At 50.9% G+C, this 23989-nt stretch overlaps 2 protein-coding genes across 3 annotated transcripts; one reads left to right on the top strand and one right to left on the bottom strand.

Annotated features, from left to right (window-relative positions):
* The first annotated feature begins 1056 nt into the window (after window positions 1–1056).
* On the top strand, window positions 1057–17951 carry Sh3d21 (SH3 domain containing 21). 2 transcript variants are annotated; one of them, XM_051171883.1, is made up of 16 exons: window positions 1057–1318; window positions 1421–1578; window positions 1675–1735; window positions 1959–2077; window positions 2265–2355; window positions 2521–2576; window positions 2664–2709; window positions 2823–2923; window positions 3026–3112; window positions 4852–4894; window positions 15640–15733; window positions 15817–15869; window positions 15966–16060; window positions 16201–17060; window positions 17144–17207; window positions 17284–17951. In XM_051171883.1, the coding sequence occupies exons 1-16, from the start codon at window positions 1315–1317 to the stop codon at window positions 17341–17343; spliced, it is 1992 nt and encodes a 663-aa protein (XP_051027840.1). In that variant the 5' UTR covers window positions 1057–1314; the 3' UTR covers window positions 17344–17951. The 2 variants fall into 2 exon arrangements, with proteins under 2 accessions (XP_051027840.1, XP_051027841.1); XM_051171884.1 differs by lacking the exons at window positions 1057–1318; window positions 1421–1578; window positions 1675–1735; window positions 2265–2355 and having other exon boundaries at window positions 1828–2077.
* A 211-nt stretch (window positions 17952–18162) lies between these two features.
* On the bottom strand, window positions 18163–20060 carry Eva1b (eva-1 homolog B). The gene is made up of 3 exons (XM_051171882.1): window positions 19387–20060; window positions 19011–19154; window positions 18163–18815 (listed from the first exon to the last, which is right to left on the bottom strand). Exons 2-3 carry the CDS (start codon window positions 19075–19077, stop codon window positions 18382–18384), a joined length of 501 nt encoding a protein of 166 aa, XP_051027839.1. The 5' UTR covers window positions 19078–19154; window positions 19387–20060; the 3' UTR covers window positions 18163–18381.
* Between the last annotated feature and the right edge of the window lie 3929 nt (window positions 20061–23989).

Here is a 23989-nt window from a genome sequence, read left to right as displayed (position 1 = left end):
CCTTTGATCGATTAAGGATGGTGGTTATGGCTGGGTGGTTTGTGGGGTTGTGTGGTTTTGGTTTTTTCCTGTTTTCTCTTTTTAACCTTAATTTTGAGTTGAAACATTTTCAGATGTTGGGGTGGGGGGTTATCCTCATGAAAGGGTCCTGTGCTTGCTTTCCGGGGAGGTGGTCCCAAGCAGATGAACCACCGCAACTTGCCTATGTTCTCTGCTGATTGTAACCTCCTCCTCCTCCTCCAGCCTTTGCTCTTGGGTTGTTGTGCTTACTTCCCCTTACTTTGCTAATTTCTATGGTTAAGTTGGTTTTACTTGAATGATTCATGTTTAGGGGAGAAAAGAAAAACACCCTTAAATTTTTGTTTCAACTCCTCCTGCAAATAAAAACAATAAATGAAGTGACAGATATAAATGGACTGTGTTCGTTGTCCTCCTAATGCCTTTGTGAGTGATGCTGGGTTGGTAGGTTCCTCCCACAGAAGTTTCTTGAAACCTACACAGCTGAATCCTTATCCCATGTGCTCTTCCTTCTTTGGAAAGACATCCCTATTGTTCTCAGTGGAGTCGCTGCTTTCTGTTTTTGACACCTCCAAGAACCAAACTTGATTACTGTGCCATCAGCCAGGACTTTGGCTTCCTTCGTGGTGGGGGCCTTGGTCAAGGCTGCAGTGTTATGTTCACCCAGCAGGAAGATTACTTACAGGTGAGCCTAGCCCAACTGGCAGCCAGTTGGTGGGTGGGCCCTAACCTTTAGACTCTGCCAGTCCTGGGCTTGACTAGACTTACTAGAAGTTGGTTTCCTGCCTTTTCCCAAGGAGAATCTGCAATAATTGTCAGGATCCCAATGAGTCAAAGTGTAGTTTTGAACTTTGGAATATACCAGCCATAGCCTTTCAGAGACAAGAGCCACCACTTTCTCCATCTGGGGCCACTTTCACGGGAATGGCCCCACCCTGGTATGTACCTCTCGACACCTTCCCCTGCAGCTAAGAACTTGCAAGCCAGAAGAGGATGGGCCAGGAAATCTATAAAGGACGTGAAGAGTGGCCTTGGCCTAGGTTGGGCACTTGGCTAGATTAGGATTTCGTAGTTGTGAAAGATCTCTTGGGGAGCTGTTACCCAGCCCTGGCCTGAGACCCTGGACTACTTTTGGAGTCGGGGCCCAACCTGCTGAGCCAGGCCGCCCACTCCTTGCATCTGGATCCTGGCCTATGACTCGAGTCCCCGCCTCATCCAGTCCACGGCCCGCCCTCCGTGCACCTAATACTCCGCCATCAGCCTGGCGGCTAGGCTGTGCAGGGCGCCCCAGAAGTCATGGGTATGTGTGCGGGGTTCGGGGTGGCTCTTTTGCACCCCACTTTCTGAAGGGCAGAGTCGAGGGACGTTCTTCGGTCTTTCTTAGCCCGCTCTCTGCCCTCAGAGGTCTTGGTCCTGGCCAGATACCGTGCTCAGACAGAGGACGAGCTGAGTCTGGAACCGGGGGATTTGGTCCGGCAGGTGCGCGCGGGGCCAGCTTGGGGTTGGCTGCATGGGGAGCTGCGGGGCCGCCTTGGTCTCTTCCCCAGGCGCCTAGTGCAGGTAAGGCCAGTGAGGATGAGGCCGAGCGGGAGCGGGCCCGGGCCCGGCCCCAGCCTCGGGCCTCGTGTTGAGCGCCGCTCGGTGTGATTTTCCCAGGAGATTCCCGAGGCCCTGCGGGGCGTCACTGAGCCCAGACCGCGCTGTGCGCGTCTCCGCGGTGAGTCGGGCGCTGGGCCGGTGGGTGGGGCTCACTGGTCGCGTAGCGCGTGACGGCTATGGGTGGGGCCCCGGAGGTATTTTTGCAGCTCTCTGATTGGCTCCAAGTACAATGCTTCGCTGGAGGGCGGGGCCTGAAGCTACTAAAGGGAGTGCTGGGGTTCCCACCCCTTCCCCAGTGCTTCTGACTGGGCTTGAGCTGCTCCCCTGCTTGTCTGGCCTAGGTCATCCTGTCAGCTCTCGAGGCCCCCAAATATGGTGCAAAGTGAAGTTCAACTACAGTCCAGAGCAGGCAGACGAGCTGAAGCTTCAAACTGGGGAGATTGTGGAAGTGATAAAGGAGGTGAGGGGGTGTGAGAGGACTTGGAAGAAGATGCTGGAGATCTTCACACAGAAGAGAGTGAAGGGGGGGAGGGATGATGGGAAGGGAGGCAGCAGGGGAGGACGCAGTCCTTGGGCAGAATCGAGGGTGGACGCTTCAGTTCCTCTTGCGCAGAACCAGATGTTCCCGCATCCTTCCCCCTCCCCAGATTGAGGACGGCTGGTGGCTGGGGAAGAAGAACGGGCAGTTGGGAGCCTTCCCATCCAACTTTGTGGAATTGCTGGACAGTGGGTCCCCAAGTGAGACCGTGACCCTGTGATCCCCTGGGACCAGACTCTGCAATCTTCAGTGATCTTCCTAGTGACACCACCACCACCCCACCACCCCCGACCCTGTGACCCCTTTGGCCCTCTCCCATGACCTAGCTAAACTAGCACCTTCCTAATCTCATTTTCCCCCTCCAGGCCTTGGAAACACAGACATGCCTTCAATCCACCCTAATCCACAGAGACCTCCTAAGGTAAACTGGGGCAAGGTGGGTGCAGCAGGGCAGTTCTCAAAATAGTTTGAGGCTGGTCTTATTCTCTCCTCCCTCTGCTCTTAATAGCTGAGCAGCTTGACCTATGACAGCCCTCCAGACTACCTGCGGACAGGTGAGCATCTAGCCAAAGAGGGCCTCCCACAGCATCAGGTCCCCCCCCCCCCTTGTGGGAGGGAGTCCCTGGCTAATGGGGGAGGGGCTACACAGTCAATCGCCTTCTCTTAGCTCCCTGCCCTGAGACCTGCAGGGTTCTGTTTGACTACCAGCCTGAGGCCCCCGACGAGCTGGCGCTGCACAAGGGAGACCTGGTGAAAGTTCTGAGAAAGGTGTGAGAGGATTAGGGGAGTACGGAAGGGTAAGGCGTGGGACCCACGCAAGAAGAACTTCAGCGTTGCTCACCCCCACCCCACCCCTCCTTTCCCCACCAGACAACAGAGGATAAGGGCTGGTGGGAAGGAGAATGCCAAGGCAGAAGAGGAGTTTTCCCAGACAACTTTGTGCTCCCACCACCCCCAGTAAGTATAGATCCAGGAGCTGGGAGGAGAGAGGAAAGGCTCTTAAAAATAAATAAATGAATAAATCAGGGAAACTGGGTCTGGTGGTTGCATGTCTTTAGTCCCAGCATTCGGGAGGCATAGACAAGAACAAAATTCAGGACAGCCAGGGCTACACAGAGAAGCCCTGTCTCAAAATTTAGGGAAGAGAGGGGCCGGAGAGATGGCTCAGAGGTTAAGAGCACTGTCTATAGTGAGATCTGGTGCCCTCTTCTGGCCTGCGGGCACACATGCTGTATAAATAGTAAATAAATCTTTTTAAAAAAAATAATAATTAGGGAAGAGAAAAGTCAGAGGTCATGGATTTTCTGGATCACTAGATACAGGGATACATAACTCTCTAAAAACATAGGGATAAGCTGAAAAGATGTGGTTCAGGGTTAAAGTGGCTGCTCAAACAGGACCCCTCCTCCCAACACACAAAAATGGCAAGTGAATATGGCAGTTCCTCTGTTTCCAGCCTCAGGGAGGCAGAGAGGAGGCAAAACAAGCCACACCGGTGAGCTCTGAGCTCTGTTTAACTGGGAGACTCTACCTTAAAAAAAAATTAAGTAGAGGGGCTGAAGGTGAAGGGCATTATCTGCTCTTCCAGAGGTCCAGAGTTCAATTCCCAGCAACCACATGGTAGCTCACAACCATCTATAATGTGATCTGATGCCCTCTTCTGGCCTGCAGTTGCACATGTAGGAAGAACAGTGTATACATTAATCCTATACATTTTTTTTTTTTTTTTTTTGGTTTTTCGAGACAAGGTTTCTCTGTGTAGCCTTGGCTGTCCTAGACTCACTTTGTAGACCAGGCTGGCCTCGAACTCACAGTGATCCACCTGCCTCTGCCTCCTGAGTGCTGGGATTAAAGGCGTGCGCCACCACACCCGACTGTGTATACATTAAAAATAAGGCTTTTTTAAAAATTAAGTAGAAAACAGCATGGTGGTGTACACCTTTAATCCCAGCACTTGGGAGGCAGAGGCAGGTGGATCTCTGAGTTTGAGGTCAACGTTGTCTATGGAATGAGTTCCAGGACAGCTAGTGCTGCACAGAGAAGCCCTGTCTCAAAAAAACAAGCAAACAAAAAAATTAGGTAAAAGAGGGATCAAGAAAGATTCGCTAGGGCTGGAGAGATGGCTCAGGGGTTAGGTTAAGGACACTGACTGCTCTTCCAAAGGTCTTGAGTTCAATTCCCAGCAACCACATGGTGGTTCACAACCATCTATAATGAGATCTGGTGCCCTCTTCTAGCCTGCAGATGTACATGCAAAGCTAGACACAGTATACATAATAAATAAATAAATAAATATTTAAGGAAGAAAGATTCCCTAGATCAGGTGGTGGCCCACACCTTTAAGCCCAGCATTTGGGAGGCAAGGGTAGGTGGATCTCTGTGAGTTCGAGGCCAGCCTGTTCTACAAAGTGAGTCCAGGACAGCCAAGGCTACTCAGAGAGACCCTGTCTCAACAAACCAAAACAAACCAAAACAAAAAAAAAAAATCACCCTATATCAACTTTATGCCTACATACAGGTGCATGCATTTTACACACACACACACACACACACACACACACACACACACACACACACGAACAACAGGAGCTATGGAACTCCTTGGACCTCCCCCCTTGGAGGGTTATCCCTAAATGAGGCTAGACCTAGAAGTGTTGGGACTTGTCCTTAGATTCTAATATTTCTTTACTGTCTAGGTCAGGAAGCTGATCCCACGGAAAATTATATCTCGGGACTCAGGTAGGTGACTGGGGAGCATGGCTGTTCTATGGGAGATCCATCAGTTTCTAGTTGTCCATAAACACTTGTAGTTCCCCACTGGACCCATACACCATAGGAACTGCCTCCTCTCAGGGAGGGAAGAGTCAAGGCCCTTGTAAGAACCGTGTGAAGCCGGGCGTGGTGGCACACACCTTTAATCCCAACACTCAGGAGGCAGAGGCAGGCGGATCGCTGTGAGTTCGAGGCCAGCCTGGTCTACAAAGTGAGTCCAGGATGGCCAAGGCTACACAGAGAAACCCTGTCTGGGAAAAACCAAAAAAAAATTTTTTTAAAAAGCAGCTGTAGAGAGACTTGGTCAGACCTTAGGCAGGACCATGTTTAGTCTCAGCAAGGGGGGCATCTTTGTCACCTCACATGCAAATGGCCAAAATACCTACAGGAGATGGAATATGGCCTCTTATAGGGACAAAAATGACTTCTGTAGTCCTCAAGGAAACCGGAAAATACAGTCTGTGAGCAGGAAACTATCATTTAGTAACTCTGAGACCATATAAAGATAGTTGGCTAGGTGGTGGTGGTGGTGCACACCTTTAATCCCAGCACTTGGGAGGCAGAGGCAGACAGATCTCTGAGTTCAAGACCAAACTAGTCTACAGAGTGAGTTCTGGGACAGCCAGGGCTACACACAGAAACCCTGTCTAGAAAAATAATGACAAATCCTAGCATTCAGAAGACAGAAGCAGGCAGATCCACTGTGAGTTTGAGGTCAGCCTGGTCTACAAAGTGAGTCTAGGACAGCCAAGGCTACCCAGAGAAACCCTGTCTTGAAAACCAAAAATAAATAAATAAAATAATAATGACAAAAAATGCAGGAAAGGGATATTATAGCTGTTTTCTGCTGAGGAGTGTTTTCGCTGGAGGGGATAGTTGTAGGAAGGAGGTCCTCAGGCCTGTAGCTGCAGGAAAGTCTTACGTGATCATCAGCTTTGAGGGATGAGGTAGTTGCCTTTCTGTGTTTCTGAAGAGACTTGGAAAATAGTCATTAGGGAGCTGTGAGCACATGATTTGCTTACAGAGTAGAGCTGAGAGAGTCTCTGGGAAAGTTGAGGAGAGGAGCCGAGGCGGGAGAGACAGACGGAGTGAGTCTCTGAGGGAAAGTGGGCATAGAGTCGATTTCAGGGTGACAGTGACTGGTGCCATTGCTGGGACTGTTGCACCAAATGAGCTAGCAGGAGGAGTAGGGAGCTTCAGAGCATCCGTGGAAGGGAACAGGAGAAAAATGTCAAGAATTGTACCGGCCTGGGGTGAAAGGGATGGAGGTCCCTTTTAGCCAGTTTCTCCACAGCGTCTAAAAGGCCTTTGTGTAGCTGTATCAGGAGCAAATGGAGCTGTTACAGAGTGAGGACTCTTTGGGGAATTCATGGGGAACATTTTGTTTCGGTATGGGGTGACGTTCTGTTGAAGTTAATTTTATATAAAACAGTGTTTGTTTCTCAGCTCATCTGTTAACCTGGCTGTCACGCAAATAATTGAGACTTTTTTATAATACAAGGCTTCACAACACAATCTTGAGCAGTTTAAGTCTGTTCTTAACCCTCTATGCTGTTTTGCCTTACTCCCAGCAAACACCCCAGCCATACTTACACTTTGTAGCTTTCCTCAGCTCCAGCTCCTTCCTTCTGACCTTCCTTGGACCTCTATTCTTGGCTGAATGCCGCCCCCACCACTCTCCTCTCCTAACTCCCCCAGCCCCACCCTGGCTGGCAGGAAGTCCAGCCCTATTCTCTCCCCTGCTCAGAGGTAAGCTGCTTTATTGGCACGCCAGGGAAAATTGGAGAGCAGTGTTTACACAACATCAAGACAGAAATCAGAATTCAAACTACACAATAGCCTTATGCCTACAAAGTTCAGTAAAGTAAAACCTCTGAAAGAAAGTAGAACCTAAATATGAGAGTAATGAGGGAAGAGAGAGTCGAAGGGGGAGGAAACCAGGGGCCCTTACATAGCAAGAGGTTTCTGGTTGATTTTTTTTTTTTCTAGGCTCCATCTCAAACCAGTTAAAGTTTGCTGATGTGGAAGGCACAGATGCCAGCCATCCTTAGCATCCAGGGAGCTGGAGCTGAAAGTCCTCTAAGGTTCCCTGGAGGACTGTTGCTCTGTGAACTGACGCCTACAAGGCTTCTGTCCAGCTGTCTTGAGTTCTGGTCCCAGAAACAATGTCTAGAGTGACAAGAAGTAGGGATGAGTTGGATGGTTTAAGCCACCATGTGGTTGCTGGGAACTGAACCTAGGTCCTCCGCAAGAGCACTGTGTGCTCTTAACCCCTGAGCCACCCTTCAAGCCCCCAAAACTTTTACATCAAGGTTACCATGAGTTAAATGCAAATGTACAATCAGCTGAACCACACACACACCAGAGCTCTGTAGAGGGCTAAGGCCACTGTAATTAGCTGTTATCAGACTCCTACATAAGGAACAAGTGCCTGGAAGCTTTGTAAAAGACCTCAAAAGTCAAGCCCGGCGTGCTGGCAGCCTGGTCTACAAATCGCATCTAGGACAGCCAAGGCGACATAGAGAAACCAAAATGAAAACAAACAAACAAAAAAAGACCTCAAAAGTTAGCATCTGCTGGGCATTGCTGCCGCACATCTTTAATCCCAGCACTCAGGAGGCAGAGGCAGGTGGATCGCTGTGAGTCTGAGGCCAGCCTGGTCTACAAAGTGAGTCCAGGACAGCCAAGGCTACACAGAGAAACCCTGTCTCAAACAAAACAAAAAGTCAGCATCCAAGGAACGAATATGAATGAACATCTGCTTGCTATTCCTGCTTCCACATAGAATAAACTTTGTATATTTGATTCAAACGTAAACAATACAAAGCAATTATTTAATAAACAAAACCAAATTATCTCAAGTAAAACAATTTTTCGATAGAAAAAAATTGGTAAGTTAAGATTTTATAAGTTGGGATTATTATCTTAAATGGCCACGACTCAATATTAAGTTTTGTTTACACCAAACATATGTCTGTGTACCACATGCATGCAGTGCCCACAGAGGCAGAGAAGGGCATCAGAGCCCCTGCTACTAGAGTCACAGATCAGTGTGAACCACTGTGCGGGTGCCGGCAACTGAACCTGGTCCTCTGGACACGCTCTTAACCAACGTGCTGTTCTCCAGCCCCGAGTGATCATTGTTGGCACCGGATTGTAGCCAAAGAGCAGAGACATGACATGGATGGTCAGCTCCCCTCCCGCCCCAGACAGGGTTTCTCTGCGTAGTCCTGCCTGTCCTGGAGCTCACTCTGTAGACCAGGCTGGCCTCGAACTCAGAGTTCTACCTGCCTCTCTCTCCTGAGTGCTAAGATTAAAGATGTTTGCTACCATCACCGGCTAAGAGCACTGGTTTTGCCAAAGACTCAGGTTTGGTTCTCAGTGTCCACATGGTGGTCAAACTGTCTCACTCCAGTTCTAGAAGATATGAGCCCTGCTTGTTGTGCACGCATGTGGTGTACATGCATACACACATACATATGTACATACATACCGGCAACACACTCATACACATATAATTAAAAAAAAAAAAGCCTGCCCAGGTTTTCAGTTTATGACTTGCTTCTATATTTTTTATTTTTGTTCTTATTTTCTTTTGAGATAGGGTTTCATGTAGCCTCAAGCTGACCTTGAACTCTTTTTTTTCCTTTTCTTTCCTTTTTTTTTTTTTTTTTTTTTTTTTTGGTTTTTCAAGACAAGGTTTCTCTGTGTAGCCTTGGCCATCCTGGACTCACTTTGTAGACCAGGCTGGCCTCGAACTCACAGCGATCCACCTGCCTCTGCCTCCCGAGTGCTAGGATTACCGGCGTGTGCCACCACGCCCGGCTCTGACCCTGAGCTCTTAATCCACCCATTTCCACCTCTCAAATATTAAATTACAGGTGGGTGCCAACATGCCTGGTTGCAAATGGATGCTTCCTTTCCCCCCCTCAGCAGTGTGTGTTCTGTCTTATCTTGTTCATGCTTAGGGTTGGTTTTTGTATTAAGGAATTGAACCCAGGACCTCTTGGATGCTAGGCCAGCACTCTGTCATTTTAGTTGTATCTCAAGCCTATACACTTAGGGATTTTAATCAAAAATTGGCATTGGATTTTCCCAAATTGTTTATCTGAATCTTTCAAAAGGATTGTACGTTTCCCCACTACTTTGTTAGCCTCTGTGTCTGCATGTGTGTGTGAGAGGCTTGTGCGTGGAGGCTCGGGTGTCAGCCCTGGGTGCCTTCTACCTTGATTGAGATGGACTTACTTGTGCGTCTGGGTATTCTCCTGCCTCCACCTTCCATCTTGATGTACTTGTTTTGTTTGTCTTTTTTTTTTAACTTATTTTTTGTGTATGCATACATATGTGTGTATGCATCTGATATGGGTGCTGGGAATCGAACCGAGGCCCTCTATAAGAGAGAGCAGTGAGTACCCCTAACCGCTGAGCCATCTCTCCAGCCCGAGTCCCTCTGATTATAGATGCATGTTATGTGAGTTCTGGGGAATCCAAAGTCGGGTCCTTACACCTGCATGGCAAGGACTTTCCCCCACTGACCATATCCTCTGTGTGTGTGTGTGTGCGTGTGCGTGTGTACATGGTCATATGTGGATGTACTCATCTGTTAGTGCACATGACGGGCTAGAAGTTGACTTTGTCTATACTCCTCTGTCACTCTCCCTTCTCTCTAGGACTTGGACCTTGCCGACTGGGCTGGGGTGACTAGACACTGAACCCTAGGCATTCTGTCTCCACCTCCCAGGCTTTGGGATCACAAGCATGCTCCACAATGGCCAGTGTTTTATCTAGGCTGGGGACTACTGAATGTCCTTATGCAAGCACGTTACTATCTCTATTATGTATACAGTGCTCTGCCTGCAGGTACATCTACACTCCAGAAGAGGGCACCAGATCTCATTATAGATGGTTGTGAGCCACCACATGGTTGCTGGGAATTGAACTCAGGACCTTTCAAAGAATAGCCAGTGCTCTTAACCTCTAAGCCATCTTTACAGCCCACATTACTATCTCTCTTGCTCCTGGCCTTTTTTCTTACTCTTTTAAGACTTGGTTATTTTGAGCCAGTTGTGGTTGCCCACACCTTTAGTCCCAGCACTCAGGAGACAGAGGCAGGCAGATCTTTGTGTCTGAGGCCAGCCTGGTCTACAGAGTGAGTTCCAGGACCGCCAGGACTACACAGGAAAACTGTCTCAAACCACACCCCACACCCCCAAAAAAGAAAAAAAAAAAAAAGACTTAATTGTTTTTATTTTATGTGTATGAGTGTTTTGCCTGCATGCATGTCTGTGCCAGAAGGTGGTGTTGGATCCTCTGGAACTAGAGTTACAGACAGTTGTAAGCCTCATGTGGATGTTGGGTATTGAACTCCAGGCCTCTGCTATAGCACATAGTGCTCTTAACTACTTTATCCAGCCTGCTCCTCCACCCTTTATTTCAATGTACAAAGTCCCAGGGCTCTGATGCTGAGCTGCAACCCTAGGCCTTGGGTCGTTGACACAGGGGCTCACTTACCTAGTCCAGGCTAGCTTTGAACTCTTGATCCTCCTGCCCCTCCTCCCAGCCCCCTCCCCAGCAGTGTCTGAAGAGCTCAGGTTCCCCGCATTCACACCCCCATGCTCCTTAATGTCTCCATCAGAACCGAGGTGGTGGATGGGAGGGCATCTTGGGATTTTGGTGGGCATGCCTTCGGGGATCTCTTGGTGCTGAGAAGCTTCTCCTGTGTTTTATTGGCTCTGTGGGGTCTTTCTAGTTGGGTTGTGTCCTTTACTACTGAGTTACGGGGGTTCTTTTGTGTACCAGATGAAAGTCTAGGCCTGGAACTATAGCTGTGTGTCTGGCAAGCATGAGGCAGGCCCTACCTTCAAGCCCCAGTACACCAAAGATGGGTGGCGGTGGTGATGATGATGATATAGTCTGTCATTTTGTAAAACTTTTTTCTATCCAGTAGGATGGATTTTCATTCTATTTTTATTTATTTATTTATTTATTTTGGTTTTTTGAAACAGGGTTTCTCTGTGTAGCCTTGGCTGTCCTGGAAGTCTCTGTCGACTTCACAGAGATCCACCTGCCTCTGCCTCCCGAATGCTGGGATTAAAGGCGTGTGCCGCCATGCCTAGTTTTTATTTTGGTTTTTCAAGAAGTGGTCTTTCTGTGTTAGACTTGGCTGTCTTGGACTCACTTTGTAGACCAGGCTGGCCTCAAATTCAAAGAGATCTGCTTGCCTTTGCCTAAGTGCTGGGAGTAAAGGCATGTGCCACCCACTGGTGGGGTGTGTGTGTTTTTAATGTGTGTATTGTGTCTGCATGTATGTCTGTGTACCACATGCATGCAGTACCTCTAGAGGCCAGAAGAGGGCATCAGATTCCCCTGGATCTGGAGTTACAGATTTGAATCCCTTTGTAGATTCTGGGAAGTGAAACTCTGACTTCTGGAAGAGCAGCCAGTGCTCTTAACTGTTGAACCATCTTTCCAGCCCCTTTGTTAGTGTTGTCCTTTGATGTACAGGTTTGTGTTTTGGTGAGGTGTACCGTTTAGAGGTGAGGTGGGTTGGTTGTGTTTGGGGTGTCACTGCCTTCAGCTGTGAAATTGCTGCTCCTCTCAGCCAGGGAAGCAGCACCTGCACCCGCATCCCTCCCCCACCTGGCACTGCCTTTCCCTTCTGTGGGCCAAGCTGGAGGAAGGAATGAGCAGCCATGGGGAGGAACACTGTGGAGCACAAACTCTCCTCCTGTTACCTTGATATGCCCTGGAGCAGATACGCTCCTCTTCTTGTCTTCTGTCCATCTTCTCAGCTGCCTGTCAGGGAGAGGACTTAGGCACCATCTCCTTAAGAACACTGATTGGAGCCAGGCTTGGTGGTGCATGCCTTTAATCCCAGCACTCAGGGAGGCAAAGGCAGGTGGATCTCTGTGAGTTCGAGGCCAGCCTAGTCTACAAAGCAAGTCCAGCAGCCAGAGGACACCAACTCCCACCAGCCACTTGGTTATCCCAAGAAAAGGTGACACAGGGTGACTGAGCTTAAGGCCTGTTCATAAGGAGAAGAGCCTGGGACCCTGTTCCATATCACTGACCCCAAGCTCAGGAGCCACAGCTGAGTCACACAGTTCAGCATCTGTGCTGTGTCTTGGTTGTTAATTGACACAGAAAGACCCAGTGCATTCTGGGGGTAACACTTTTCCTAGGCAAGGGAGTCCAGAACAGCCTAAGAGGAGGAAACTGGCTGACAGCAAGCGGGGAAGGATCTGTGTATTTCTTTTCTCTCTGCTCTTGTCTGTGGCTTTGAAGTGTCCATGCTTTAACTTCCTGGTGGTAATAAACTGTAACCTGGAGTTGGAAACAGAACAAGCCCATTGTCCCTGTGTTGCTTTTATCAAGGCATTTGTCCCAGCAACAGAAATGAAAGCAGGACACCACTTTCTGGCCTCAGTTATTTGTTTTTGTTTTTAAAGATTTATTATGTATACAGTGTTCTGTCTGCATGTACACCTGCAGGCCAGAAGAGGGCATCAGATCTCATTATAGATGGTTGTGAGCCACCATGTGGTTGCTGGGAATTGAACTCAGGACCTTTGGAAGAGCAGGCGGTGCTCTTAACCACTGAGCCATCTCTCCAGCCCCCAGTTGTTTTTTGTTTTTGTTTTCTGAGGCAGGATTTCTCTGTTGTAGCCCTGGCTGTGCTGGAACTTGCTCTGTACACCAGGCTGGCCTCAAACTCATAAGAGATCCACCTGCCTCTGCCTTCCGAGTGCTGGGATCAGAGGTGTGCACCACCACCCCTGGCTCTATTTGAATAATTACACTCTCACTCCTTCGTTTATTTTATGTGTATGCATGCTTTGCTTGCATATATGTCTTTGCATCATGTTTGTGCCTAGTGCCCATGGAGGCCAGAAAGAGGGTCTTGGATCCCCTAAAATCACAGATGGTTGTAAAGCCATGTGGGTGCTGAGAATCTAACCCAGGGTCCTCTTGATTGCTGAGCCATCTCTGCAGACCCACTCCTAGCTTCTTTTAAATCCCAAAGTGCTAGAAAACAGTCCTAAGGAATATATAATTGCTCTCTAGTGGAAGGGCAATACAGAGTCCTTAGATAAATAGTAAGTAGGAGAATTCAGGGTTAACTGTACCGAGTTCTGTCAGGCAGCCAAGCACATAGCACATATGTATTGAGTCACTGAGGCCTCAGCGTAGCCCTAGAAGGTTCTTACTGTTACCCATGCCTTGTGGATGAGGACACTGGGGTACAAGGTTCACCTGCCCAAGTTCTTACATCACTAAGCAAGAAACAGAGCAGGCAATCAAAGCCTGTACATATTACAACATGCTGTCAATGGACTTTTGTCCATGTATGAGAGGAGCTCCCTCCGCTCTCTCCAATGTCATTGTCACCCTCATGTGACTCACTCTGAGCATTTTGTTTGTTGGTTTTTTAAATTTAAAAAAAAAATACTTTTGGTTTTTTGAGACAGGATTTCTGTTTAATACTTATTTTTATACATGGTGTTACAACATAGCCCAGGCTGGCCTTGAACTACCTCTAGCTCCTGGGGCTGGGATTCCTGGCATGCACCATGACATTCCAGATCGCTCAGTTAAGATTGTGAGGGGGCTCAGGAGGTGAAGACACCAAGCCTTGTGATGGCCTTGACTTTGATCCCTGGTTCTCACCTGGAAGGAGAGAAATGACTCCCCAAGTTGTCTCCTGCCCTACTTACCTACTTACGTCCTAGTCTACATAGTGAGTTCTAGGACAACCTGAGCCAAAAGAGACCCCAAAGAGCTAACCATACATACATATATTTACTTTTTCTTGTATTTCTGTGTCTTATGTATGGGAGTACTGGTACCTACAGAAGTCTTGGATCACCCTGGAGCTAAACAGAGTTAAAGGCAGTTAAGAGACATCCCTCTCCTCATGTGGGTGCTGGGAACTGAACTTGAGACCTCAGCAAGAGCAATACATGAGGCTCAGTGACTAACCCAGGTGGTGAGCTGCCATGTGAGAGCTGAGAATCGAACCCGAGTTTGTAACCAGAATTGTAACTGGTACTCTTAACCTGATTCATCTATCTAGCCCTCTTGTTGAATTTTTTAGAAGTGCAATGTAAGGATTAAGAAAATGTAAGGCTCGGGGCTGGAGAGATGGCTCAGTGGTTAAGAGCACTGTCTGCTCTTCCAGAGGTCCTGAGTTCAATTCCCAGCAACAACATGGTGGCTCACAACCATCTGTAATGAGATCTGGTGCTCTCTTCTGGCCTGCAGGCGTACAGTACATGCAGACAGAACTCTGTATACATAATAAATAAATCTAAAAAAAAAAAGAAAATGTAAGGATTAAGAAAAATTAGGTAGGGCTGGAGAGATGGCTCAGCGGTTAAGAGTACTGTCTGCTCTTCCAGAGGTCCTGAGTTCAATTCCCAGCAACCACGTGTTGACTTACAACCGTCTATAATGAGATCTGGTAGCCTCTTATGGCCTGCAGGCATTACATGCAGGCAGAACACTGTATACATAGTAAATTAAAAAATAAATAAAGAAAAATGAGTCAGCAGTGCCCGATGGTGCTCACTTGGGAGGCAGAGGCAGGTGGATCTCTATAAGTTCAAGGCCAGCCTGGTCTACAGAACGAGTTCCAGGACAGCCAGAGCTATACAGAGAAACAGAGTCTTAAAAAAAAAAGAAAAAGAGAGCCGGGCGTGGTGGCGCACGCCTTTAATCCCAGCACTCGGGAGGCAGAGGCAGGTGGATCGCTGTGAGTTCGAAGCCAGCCTGGTCTACAAAGTGAGTCCAGGACAGCCAAGGGTACACAGAGAAACCCTGTCTCGAAAAACCAAAAAAGAAAAAATGAAAAAAGAAAAAAAAAAGAAAAAGAAGAAAAAGAAAAGAAAAAAGAAAGAAAAATGAGTCTGTCTTATGCATGCAAATAAGTGGGGGGCACGAGAACAGCAGAAATGAGGAAGAGGCTCAGGCTATGGGAGGCAGGAACTCACATGGGGTGCCACGCTGTAGCTGCGGACTGCTCTCCAAAAGGAGCTTGTTCTTTTGTTTGTGAGGCTGAGTCTCTAGTCACCCTCTGAACTCGTGACTGGTTCGAGAGGGCAGCAGACATGGCTGAGAGCTCACAGAGATGGAGGTTGGGCGTCACCGGTTTATTGATGATGATTAAACCCCTAAGACTAGGTGAGACCATTTTAAAGGTGTGAGGCAGCAATGGAAGCTAACATGAGATTAGAAATGGGGGCAAGTAAAGCCGGGCGTGGTGGTACACGCCTTTAATCCCAGCACTCTAGAGGCAGAGGCAGGTGGATCTCTGTGAGTTCGAGACAACTCTGGTCTACCTAGGAAGTTCCAGGACAGCCAAAGCTATATAGTGTGACCCTGTCATGGGCTGGGGGGGGGGTGGGGGGGGGGGGGGGAGAAGGTATGTGTTAGGAGTCAGGGGAATTGGTGGTCCAAAAAGAAATAAGGACTGAAAAGATCTTCAAGAAATGTATCGAAAACTTGGCAGGATAGAGAGCTATCTCCCACACACAGCCTTCTCTGGTGGCTGGCTGCTGTGTGCTCCTTTGGGGTGCTCGCCAGTTCCCTAAGCCCAGGTGTGACCTCCCAAAGTCCAGTGAAATTCATCTCCTGTCCAGTCTTCAATGCACAGCACCAGGCACATGGAGCCAGTGACTTGGGCAGGTGGACAGTACTCAACTCTCTCTTTCCAGCTTCTATTAAGGAATCAAAAAAGTTGACACCCAGATCATCCCTACCCACCATGAAGAAGCTGGTAGCCATTCCCTCTGCACCAAGCAAAGCCAAGTAAGGAGGAGGGGCCATTGAGGCGGAGGGAGGACACAGAGGAGGTACTCCTGCCCGTCTCACATGTTGCTGATGTGTTCCAGGACATCGTCAACACCCAGTGGGGACAGCCAGAAACAGCCGTCCCGAGACTCTGGTAAGGGCTTCCTTCCTACAGTGGAAGACAGGGATTAGGGTGGCTGAGGGGCAGAGATGATAACTGTGGGTCCCTGAAACTCCTCCGCTCTCCTAGGCTCCAATGGCAGTTTCCTCACTAGGGGGCCCAGGCAGCCTGGGAGAAAGCGGTACAGAAATCAGGCTTCTAATGGGCACTCCACATCCACTCAGGTGAGGAGCCAGATGCAAGGGGGATGACTGGGAGGAGATGGTTCCTACGGGTGTGTTGTGCAAAAGGGTGAAAGACCCCAAAAAACGAGGAAGTTCCTTTAAGGAATCCAGCTTCCAACCTGTCCCCACCGTCACCACAGGACGACGAACAGAAAAGCCCCGGAAAGCCCCTCACTATGAATAGGGCCTCCACTCCAGATAAGACCCGGCTTCCAGCGAGGATCTCGGCACCTCACAAAGGCTCCACCCCAAAGGACCCTGCTCCAGAGAAAGCCCCGGAATCTGACAGAACTCCCCCTGCAGAGAATACCACTCTGGCCAAGGCTGCCACTCCAGAGGGTGTCCTTTCTGTGGATGAGGCCCCTGCCGTAGAAGCCCCAGCCAAGGATGAAGCCCTTGAGCCAAAGATGGCCCTTCATGTGGACAACGGCCCTGCACTAGTAAAGATATTGACGCCGGAGCACATGGTTTTTGAAAAGGACCCTTCCAGAGACAACACTGAATGCCAGCATTTGGCTCAGGAAGAAGCCACACAGGGGAGGGAGTCTCTTGCATCATCCCCAAATGCCACCCAGGTGCCAGGAGAGTACCCCCATCAGCCTAACTCCTTAGAGAGATGCTGCTGTCAGATGAACCGGGGGGACAGCTCTCCAGCCCAGTCCAAGGCTGAGCATCAGTCTACTGTAGAAGAAGACTATTTTCTGGAGGGGCCACCAGCCAAACACGAGGCAACCCCGAACGAGGCACCCCCCAATGAAGAGCTGCCTTCTGAAGGGGTGGGTCCCCAAAAGCAGGTGCCTCCCAAAGAGTCTGTACCGACTCCCCAAGTACCACATACTGTCAACCAGATTCCAGGCCCAGAAGAAGAAGCTCCCACACTTTATCCCGTGGCCTCACTAATCTCTTCCAAAAGCAAGAATGGCAACGTGGATATAGAGTCGTTAAAGGAGGAGGTGTGGTCATTAAAGAGTGCCCTGGAGCTTCTGGAGTCGAAGATGGAGTAAGTGGGCAGTAATGCGGGAAGGGGTAGGGTGGGAGATGAAGGGAAGGGTCCAGCGTCTCACCCGAACCCCGTATACACAGACAGAAGATGAATGTTGTCTGGGACGAGCTGAAGACTGAGAAGGAGAAGCTCCAGGCGCTAGAGGTGGGTGGAATGCAGACCCAGGCGGGCAGCGGGCAGCAGCTGGTGGCTCTGGTCACTGATGTCCTCTCCCTACTAGGTTCAGATGATGCAGAAGAACCCAAAGTCCTTCAAACACGAGCAGACACAGACGGAATGAGGGTGGGTTTAGGCAAAACCTCAGCCCGACCCGGAGGGACGTCCATCCAGCTCCGGCCTACCCGTTCCTTGCACGTAACTTTTGAGAACCGCCAAGGAAGTAAAAACTCTGAACTCAGACCAGCCTGGTCCCGAGTGGGGCGGGACCAGCCAGCACACCGCCCCTCCGCATTCCTGGTGCTCTCTCTTGGCCACATCTGGCCAACATGTGGCTCCCATTACCATACTCAAGGCCTGTGCAAGGCTATTTTTATCCACCGGATGGTTGGGGGCGGGGGTAGTCTCCTTCGGACGTCAGCCCTGCGCTGGATGCGTGCGGGGTGCAGGGGCCAGGACCCTCTACTGAATTCAGGAACCCAGCTGTGTGGTAGGGGGGCGGAGCCAGCCTTCTCTGAGCCCCGGCTCCTCCCAGTTAGCCTCTGCCCAAAGGAACTCACTCCTCTGTCCACTCACTTGGAATGATTCCTGGCCCAGAAGCGTACTCTGCTCTGTTGAGGCACTAAAGTCTAATAGAATTAGCATCAAGGTCAGAGCCTTAGGCCTCCCTGTGTGACTGCAATGACGTCCCAGGGCAGGTCATAGGGCAGACGACATTTGTCCAAGCCTTGCCCAGTAGGAAACATATTTGTGAGGAATGCTAGAAATACCTGCCCTGGGTGCAAAGGTGTGTCTCCGGCTGGTTCTTTTGGTCTGTGGGGTGAGCAGAAGCATGCGTTGGATGGATGCCCCCCCAAGGGGGGGTGCAACCAGCAAAAAGAACTCCTCTGCAAGGCTGGACCTTGGGGGCCTGCTAAAAGCTGTATCAACCAAGCGAGAGACTGAATCTGAAAGACTTGGGTCACACAGACTAGCTTTCATTGGTCATTTGTATTACCAGGGGGAGAAGGTGGGACCTGGCATTCTTTTTCCACCCACACCTGCCCTGTGAAGAGTGCTTAGCTGATCCACTCCCCAATAGCACCAAGAGAGTTGGGGCAGAGGCAGCCCAGGGTTCAGTCCCATGTCCAGTAGTCTGGGTCCCAAGCTGCGGGGCTGGGTGTCAGTAATAGTGCATTCGGCCCAGCGTGCCCGTGGCCGTGGCTCCGGGCCCAAGCGTGCCACTGCCCAGCAGGTCTGGCTGCCCAGTACGCCAGATTTCCCGAAGGATTCGCTCACGCTCCTCCAGCCGCTGTGCTCGCTCCAGCTCCTCCGCTGACGTGAAGACATTGACGCTAAGGGGCCCGTCAGGCTCAGTGGACAGCTCCTGGCCGGGCAGGGTGTCGTCGGGACCCAGCCTCGTCATGGTGTCCTCATCCTCGTCGTCATCGTCATCTTCCGGTTCTAAGGTGCTGCTGCGAGGATCCCGGCGCGGAGCAGGGCCCCGGGGCCGTGTGCGAGGCGCGCAGGATATGCTGATGACCAGCAGGCATAGAGTCAGCAGCAGGCCGAAGCAGACGCCCAGCACGAAGTAGAGGCCGAAGCTCTCTGGGTTAGCTAGGGAGCAGGGAGCAGAAGTCACAGAAGGGCCTGATAAACTGGAGTCGTCCCATCTGGGAGAGATCCAGGGTCTAGGCTTGGGGAAAGGAACGGAAGGGCAGCAAGGGACAGGCAGCTAGAGATAGCAGCTGGAAGTGGAGGGCTGCCTGGGTAATGATGGACGGGCTCCGTGCCCCCAGGTCTGGCCCTCACCTCGGATGTGCGCAAAGGCCGCCAGGCTGTTGCTGAGTAGCTCCATATCCCTCCTCGGGGCATCCATGCTGCTGGGGAGCAGTTCGCCTCTTAGCCTGCGGGGTCACCTAGGTCAAGTCCTCCAGGGCGCAGGTCCTCCAGACCCTGGGGAGAGGGGTCCCACTTACTTGGTCGCAGATCTACACTCTAGTAGTCCTTGCTTCCCCGCAGACGCCCCTCCATCCTCGGGAGCTAGGAGAGGCCGCACACGCTCCGCCCCCTCGTGGGGTCCCCAGGCGAGGCCCAGCGCACGGAAGGGCGAGGCGGTGCCTCAGGCTCCCCAGCCGCCTCCCTCCTGCACCCCTCCCCCCGCAAGGCCTCGACCCGGCTCACTCACCCTTCAGCGTCCCGCAGCCTGGCCCCGGCAGTTGCGTCTCCCCGGTGGCCGCATACACCCGGGCCGGGCCGCCCCGTCTGCCTTAGTCGGGTTCGCACCGCGGTGCGGCCGAACACGGCGTTGGGCCAGCCGGCGGAAAGTTTCCTCCGAGGAAAGAGGAGGGACGGGGCGGGGCGGGGCGGAGAGGCGGGAGGAAGAGCGCCTGGAGGAAGGGGAGAGGGGGCGGCCCCTGCTCCCCTACAGGAAGCCGCTGGGGAGGCCGCTCACAGGGGCCGCCCCCGCCAGTACTAACAACAACACCATGGTTCTTTACTAAACATCCTTAAGGCCTGGGCGCCTGGCAGAAGTTACCCTCCCACCCCTCCGTAGGCTAAGCCTACCAACCATAGAGTGTGGCTATCATTAAATCTCCAATTTGCAAACGAAGACCGAATCATCAAGATCTTGCCCTTTGCTACACTGCAGGACTTGAACCCACAACTCTCTGGCCCTAGAGCGCAGGCTCCAAAATATTTCCCGGTGCCTAGCTCTTCCTGCGATGAGGGCGGGTCCCGTTCGCCCCTCCAGCCCTTGCTAGACGCGGCGGAGTCAGCCAGTACCCCTTCGTCCTTATTGGTCAGCCCCTCCTCCCAGGGCTCCGGTTGAGTGTGTCCAGCTGCTGTGGTCACCCAAGGTTAATGATTGTTGGACTCGGCGGTGAGCCAGGTCCCAGCATACTGCAGACCCCAGCGGGGGGTGGAGGGGAGGGCCTCTGCATCTGCAAATACCGGGAAGGTCTTAGCTGCTTTGCTCGCCACGCTCGCCACCGCCCGCCGGTCCTTCCCAGTCTCAACACGTGTGCTTCCACCTGGGCTCAAGGCTTGTACACAAGTGTGCTGGGGGATCTGCAGCTGGGCTCTTTTTTTCTGCCCAGTTTCCTGGCCACCACCCCACTTCCCTCCCCATGCTGGAGCCGGGGTGAGGGGGAGGCCGCCTTGGCGGGACTCTTGGAAAGGAGGAGGGAAAAGAATGGCAAGAGGAAATTGCAGGCATAGCTGTAGGTGCTGCCTGAGGCCTGAGGGCCATTAACCCCCTCCCTGTCCAAGCTGCAGACCCTGGACTTCTCCAAGCCAGCCTGGGTTCAAGTAGGGGCTAAGAGGAGATGGAGAAGGGACCGGGCTGGCTCGCACCTGGGTGTATTTGTGACTGTTTAGTCTGCTTTGTGAGCACATGGAAGCCTCTCAGCCTGTGTGTTCTTAGCTATTTGCCTTTAATGCTGCTTCAGCATTTTAGTGGGATGAATACAAGCCCCTGGTCAGTAGATGCCTGGCTGGTCCTAAAACGAAAAATAAAAACAACAACCTCCCCCCCCCCCAAAAAAAAGGGAAATTCAGAGTAAAGAGGTTGCAAGCCCTCAGGAGGCAGGCACCCTTAGGGGCTGTGACGTGCTGAGGAAGTGGTAGACTCCATTGAAGTGACGAGGAACACGTTGGGCAGCTTTCTGTTTGTTTTTTGAGAGGGTTTCTCTGTGTAGCCTTGGCTGTCCTGGACTCGCTTATGTAGACCAGGCTGGCCTTGAACTCACAGTGATCCTCCTGCCTCTGCCTTCCGAGTGAGTGCTGGGATTAAAGGCATGCGCCACCCACGCCCGCCTCATTGGGCAGCTCTTACAAGGACACTCCAGGTAAGAGCTGAGTCCTGAGTAGAGGGCGCCCATGCCAAGATCTAGGCAGGAACAAGGGCTAGGAGTGCCTGGCTTTACAGAGACAGAGCATTCAGGAGAGTAAGTGAGAGACCACCCGGGAGCTTTTGCTTGGTTTTAATTGTAAGTGAATTGATATGCCCGGGGCGGGGAGGAGGGGGTCCTAAGAAAGAGAAGAGTGTCATTAAGCACTCCACACTTTGGAAAGTGGCTCGAGATAGGCTTGGTCACAGCAGGGCTAGACTAGAAGCAGAGAGAGCAGGGACAGGCTGGCAGATACTCAGGGAAGCGGTGGCCTAGGCTTCAGGAGGAGAAGGAGGAAGGCAAGTGCTGTCCTGAAGGGAGTTCCTTTGTAGAGGTGGTTGTTGATTGACGATGAATTTAGCCTTGATCTTGGGCCTGTGCAACCCAGCAAAATCTTGGGAGCAGTACTAGTCCCCGGTGTGGTGGGGGCAGGAGCAGCGGGGGGGGGGGGGGGGGGGGCTGGGGTGAGACTTGGACTTGGTAGATTGGCAGGTGGCACCCCAGGCCACCATTTCCAGCCAGGAAAGACTTGTGTAGAGACAGAGCCCCACAGAGGAGTTTCTCATGGCAAGACATTCAGCTGCCTTTCTGGGTGCGTCCTACTGGCTGTTCATACTCTGGAAATGAGACTTGGCTAGTATACCAACTTTCACATCTAACTGAGACGTGTCATTCTGTCCTATGATATAAAAATGGCAGCTATTTTTTTTTTATTTTGTTTTTTGTTTTGTTTTTTTGAGACAGGGTCTCTCTGTGTTAGCCGTGGCTGTCCTGGACTCACTTTGTAGACCAGGCTGGCCTCGAACTCACAGCGATCCGCCTGCCTCTGCCTCTCAAGTTCTGGGATTAAAGGCGTGCGCCACCACACCCAGCCAAATGGCAGCTATTTGTACAGTGGTCCATTGCTAGGAAGGTGACAGTCGTCTGAGGCTGATGCTTATTCCCGGGAGGGTGGTGGGTGTTCTGAACAACAAAGTGCAAATTCCCTCCACTTTCCATAGCAGTTACAGTCCCTGAAACCAGGTGGGCGTGTGGCACACAATCCCAGCTGTGGGGAGGCAGAGAAAGGCGGATCTCTGAGTTTGAGGCCAGCTTGGTCTACAGAGCAGGTTCCAGGACATCTGGGACTGATACAGAGAAAAAGCCTGTCTCAACAAACAAAAATTCTCTCTGTGTATACCCAAAGTCCCTCCATATAGTTAGTAGGTTCTAGGCTCTGACATCCTTTCTCATGTTGCCTTTAACGTAGAATCTGCCTGTTTATGTGTTGTCTGGGGTCCCTGGTCCCTACTCCCTAAATGCTAATGGTAACCCCCAACTGGGATGAACACCTCCCACTCCAACAATGGACACACACACACACACACACACAAAAGGATGCTACGGCCATTTATGGGTATTGACATTTGACTAGGTGAAGGAGAGATAAACCTGTCTTTTAGGATCCCAAGTGTGGGATTGGAACGGTCTTGTGAGAGAACAGGTGAGGTTAATCCCCTAGAAGACCAACCACCTCATGCGGGAGCTTGATTGTTGTCAGCTGAAAAGATCCCGTGAACAGACTCTGGGAGGAGATATATAAATAAGCCGAAAACTGGAGGCGGGGCCTTTTGGAGACTTGGGATAGTTTTGGCTGTTCATCACTTCACTTCAAGACGCTCCTAGAGAGAACAGCTCAAGGGAAGGCTTCAGGGCTCCAGCTCCTGCTGAGGTTCCAGGTTCTGGTAATTCCAAGTTCCAAGAGAAGAAATACTGCTGATTACACCAGAATTGCTCCTCGGAACTGATACCCTTACGGTTTTGTTGTTGTGTTCCTTAATCCTCATTTCCTATTGTTTTGGTTAGTCGGGTTATAAGTGACGTACACTCGGTTAATAAGTTGTAATAAAATATATTGGTTAAGAAAATTGAGCCTACAACTAGGAGAGAGGTAACCACTAACTGATCACATGGGTGGCTGGTGAGCAGGGAACTGAATAGAGTGAAGGCTCTGAGGGGGCATTCTGAGGAGTCTTTACTGACATGGTTGGGCCTTGGGGGAAACAGCAGGGGATGCCAGTGGCAAGGCCAGGGGTTAGAAAAATGTGTAGCCTACTGAGGATCAGAGGCTTCCATGGAGTGGGTGAGGTCGATGAGAATTTAGGCTTTGGCATTTCAAGTATGGGATCAAAGCCGCCCAGGGTCGGGACAGGAAGGGGGTGCACGTTTGAGTTCTGTTCTTTTTTTCAGCACTGGGGACTGAACCCAGGGCGCCTCATGTTAGGCAAGCATTCCACAGCTGAGTAGCTACAGTCCACCCTTTGGGACAGTTTCACTAGGCTGCCCAGGTTAGCCTTGAATTTGAGATCCTCCTGCCTCAGTGTCCTAGGACTTCAAACCTGTTGAACAGGCCCTGCTGCTTCTGTTAGTTACGTTCACTTACTGGTGTGTGTGAACGCACACCTGCAGTGGTGCTTGTGTGTAGGTCAGAGGACAGTTTGCGTGAGCTAATTCTCCCATTCTCCCATGTGGGTTGTGCAGCAAGCACCTGTACCTGGAGCTGTATCACTGGCCTTGTTTTTGTCTGTTTTTTGAGACAGGGTTTCACTGTGAAGCCTTATCTGTCCTGGAACTCACTCTACACATGCCTGGCCTTGAACTCACAGACATCCACCTGCCTGACTCCCAGTTGCTGAGATTAAAGGCTTTGCCACCGCCACCACCCAGCATGATCGACTTTTCTCTCCTCCTCCTCTTCCTTCTTCCTCCTCTGACAGTGTCTCACTATGTAGCCCAGACTGGCACAGAGTTAGCTATGTTGGGCTGGAGAGACGGCTCAGAAGTTAAGAGCACTGGCTTCTCCTCTCCAGAGGACCCGGGTTCAATTCCCAGCACCCACATGGCAGCTCACAACTGTCT

The sequence above is a fragment of the Acomys russatus genome, chromosome 29 (genome assembly GCF_903995435.1).
Source record: "Acomys russatus chromosome 29, mAcoRus1.1, whole genome shotgun sequence".
Classification (NCBI taxonomy): Eukaryota; Metazoa; Chordata; class Mammalia; order Rodentia; family Muridae; genus Acomys; species Acomys russatus.
This window is presented reverse-complemented; position numbering and strand designations above follow the sequence as displayed.

What these genes read in the sequence shown, in the direction of transcription:
- Sh3d21 (XM_051171883.1), top strand. An exon ending in TTGTGGAAGTGATAAAGGAG is followed by an intron (nt 2,078 to 2,264) that starts GTGAGGGGGTGT and finishes CCCCCTCCCCAG; the next exon opens with ATTGAGGACGGCTGGTGGCT. An exon ending in ATCCACAGAGACCTCCTAAG is followed by an intron (nt 2,577 to 2,663) that starts GTAAACTGGGGC and finishes TGCTCTTAATAG; the next exon opens with CTGAGCAGCTTGACCTATGA.
- Eva1b (XM_051171882.1), bottom strand. Translation starts at nt 19,077, where the DNA reads ATGGATGCCCCGAGGAGGGATATGGAGCTACTCAGCAACAGCCTGGCG. An exon ending in GGCCTTTGCGCACATCCGAG is followed by an intron (nt 18,816 to 19,010) that starts GTGAGGGCCAGA and finishes CCTGCTCCCTAG; the next exon opens with CTAACCCAGAGAGCTTCGGC.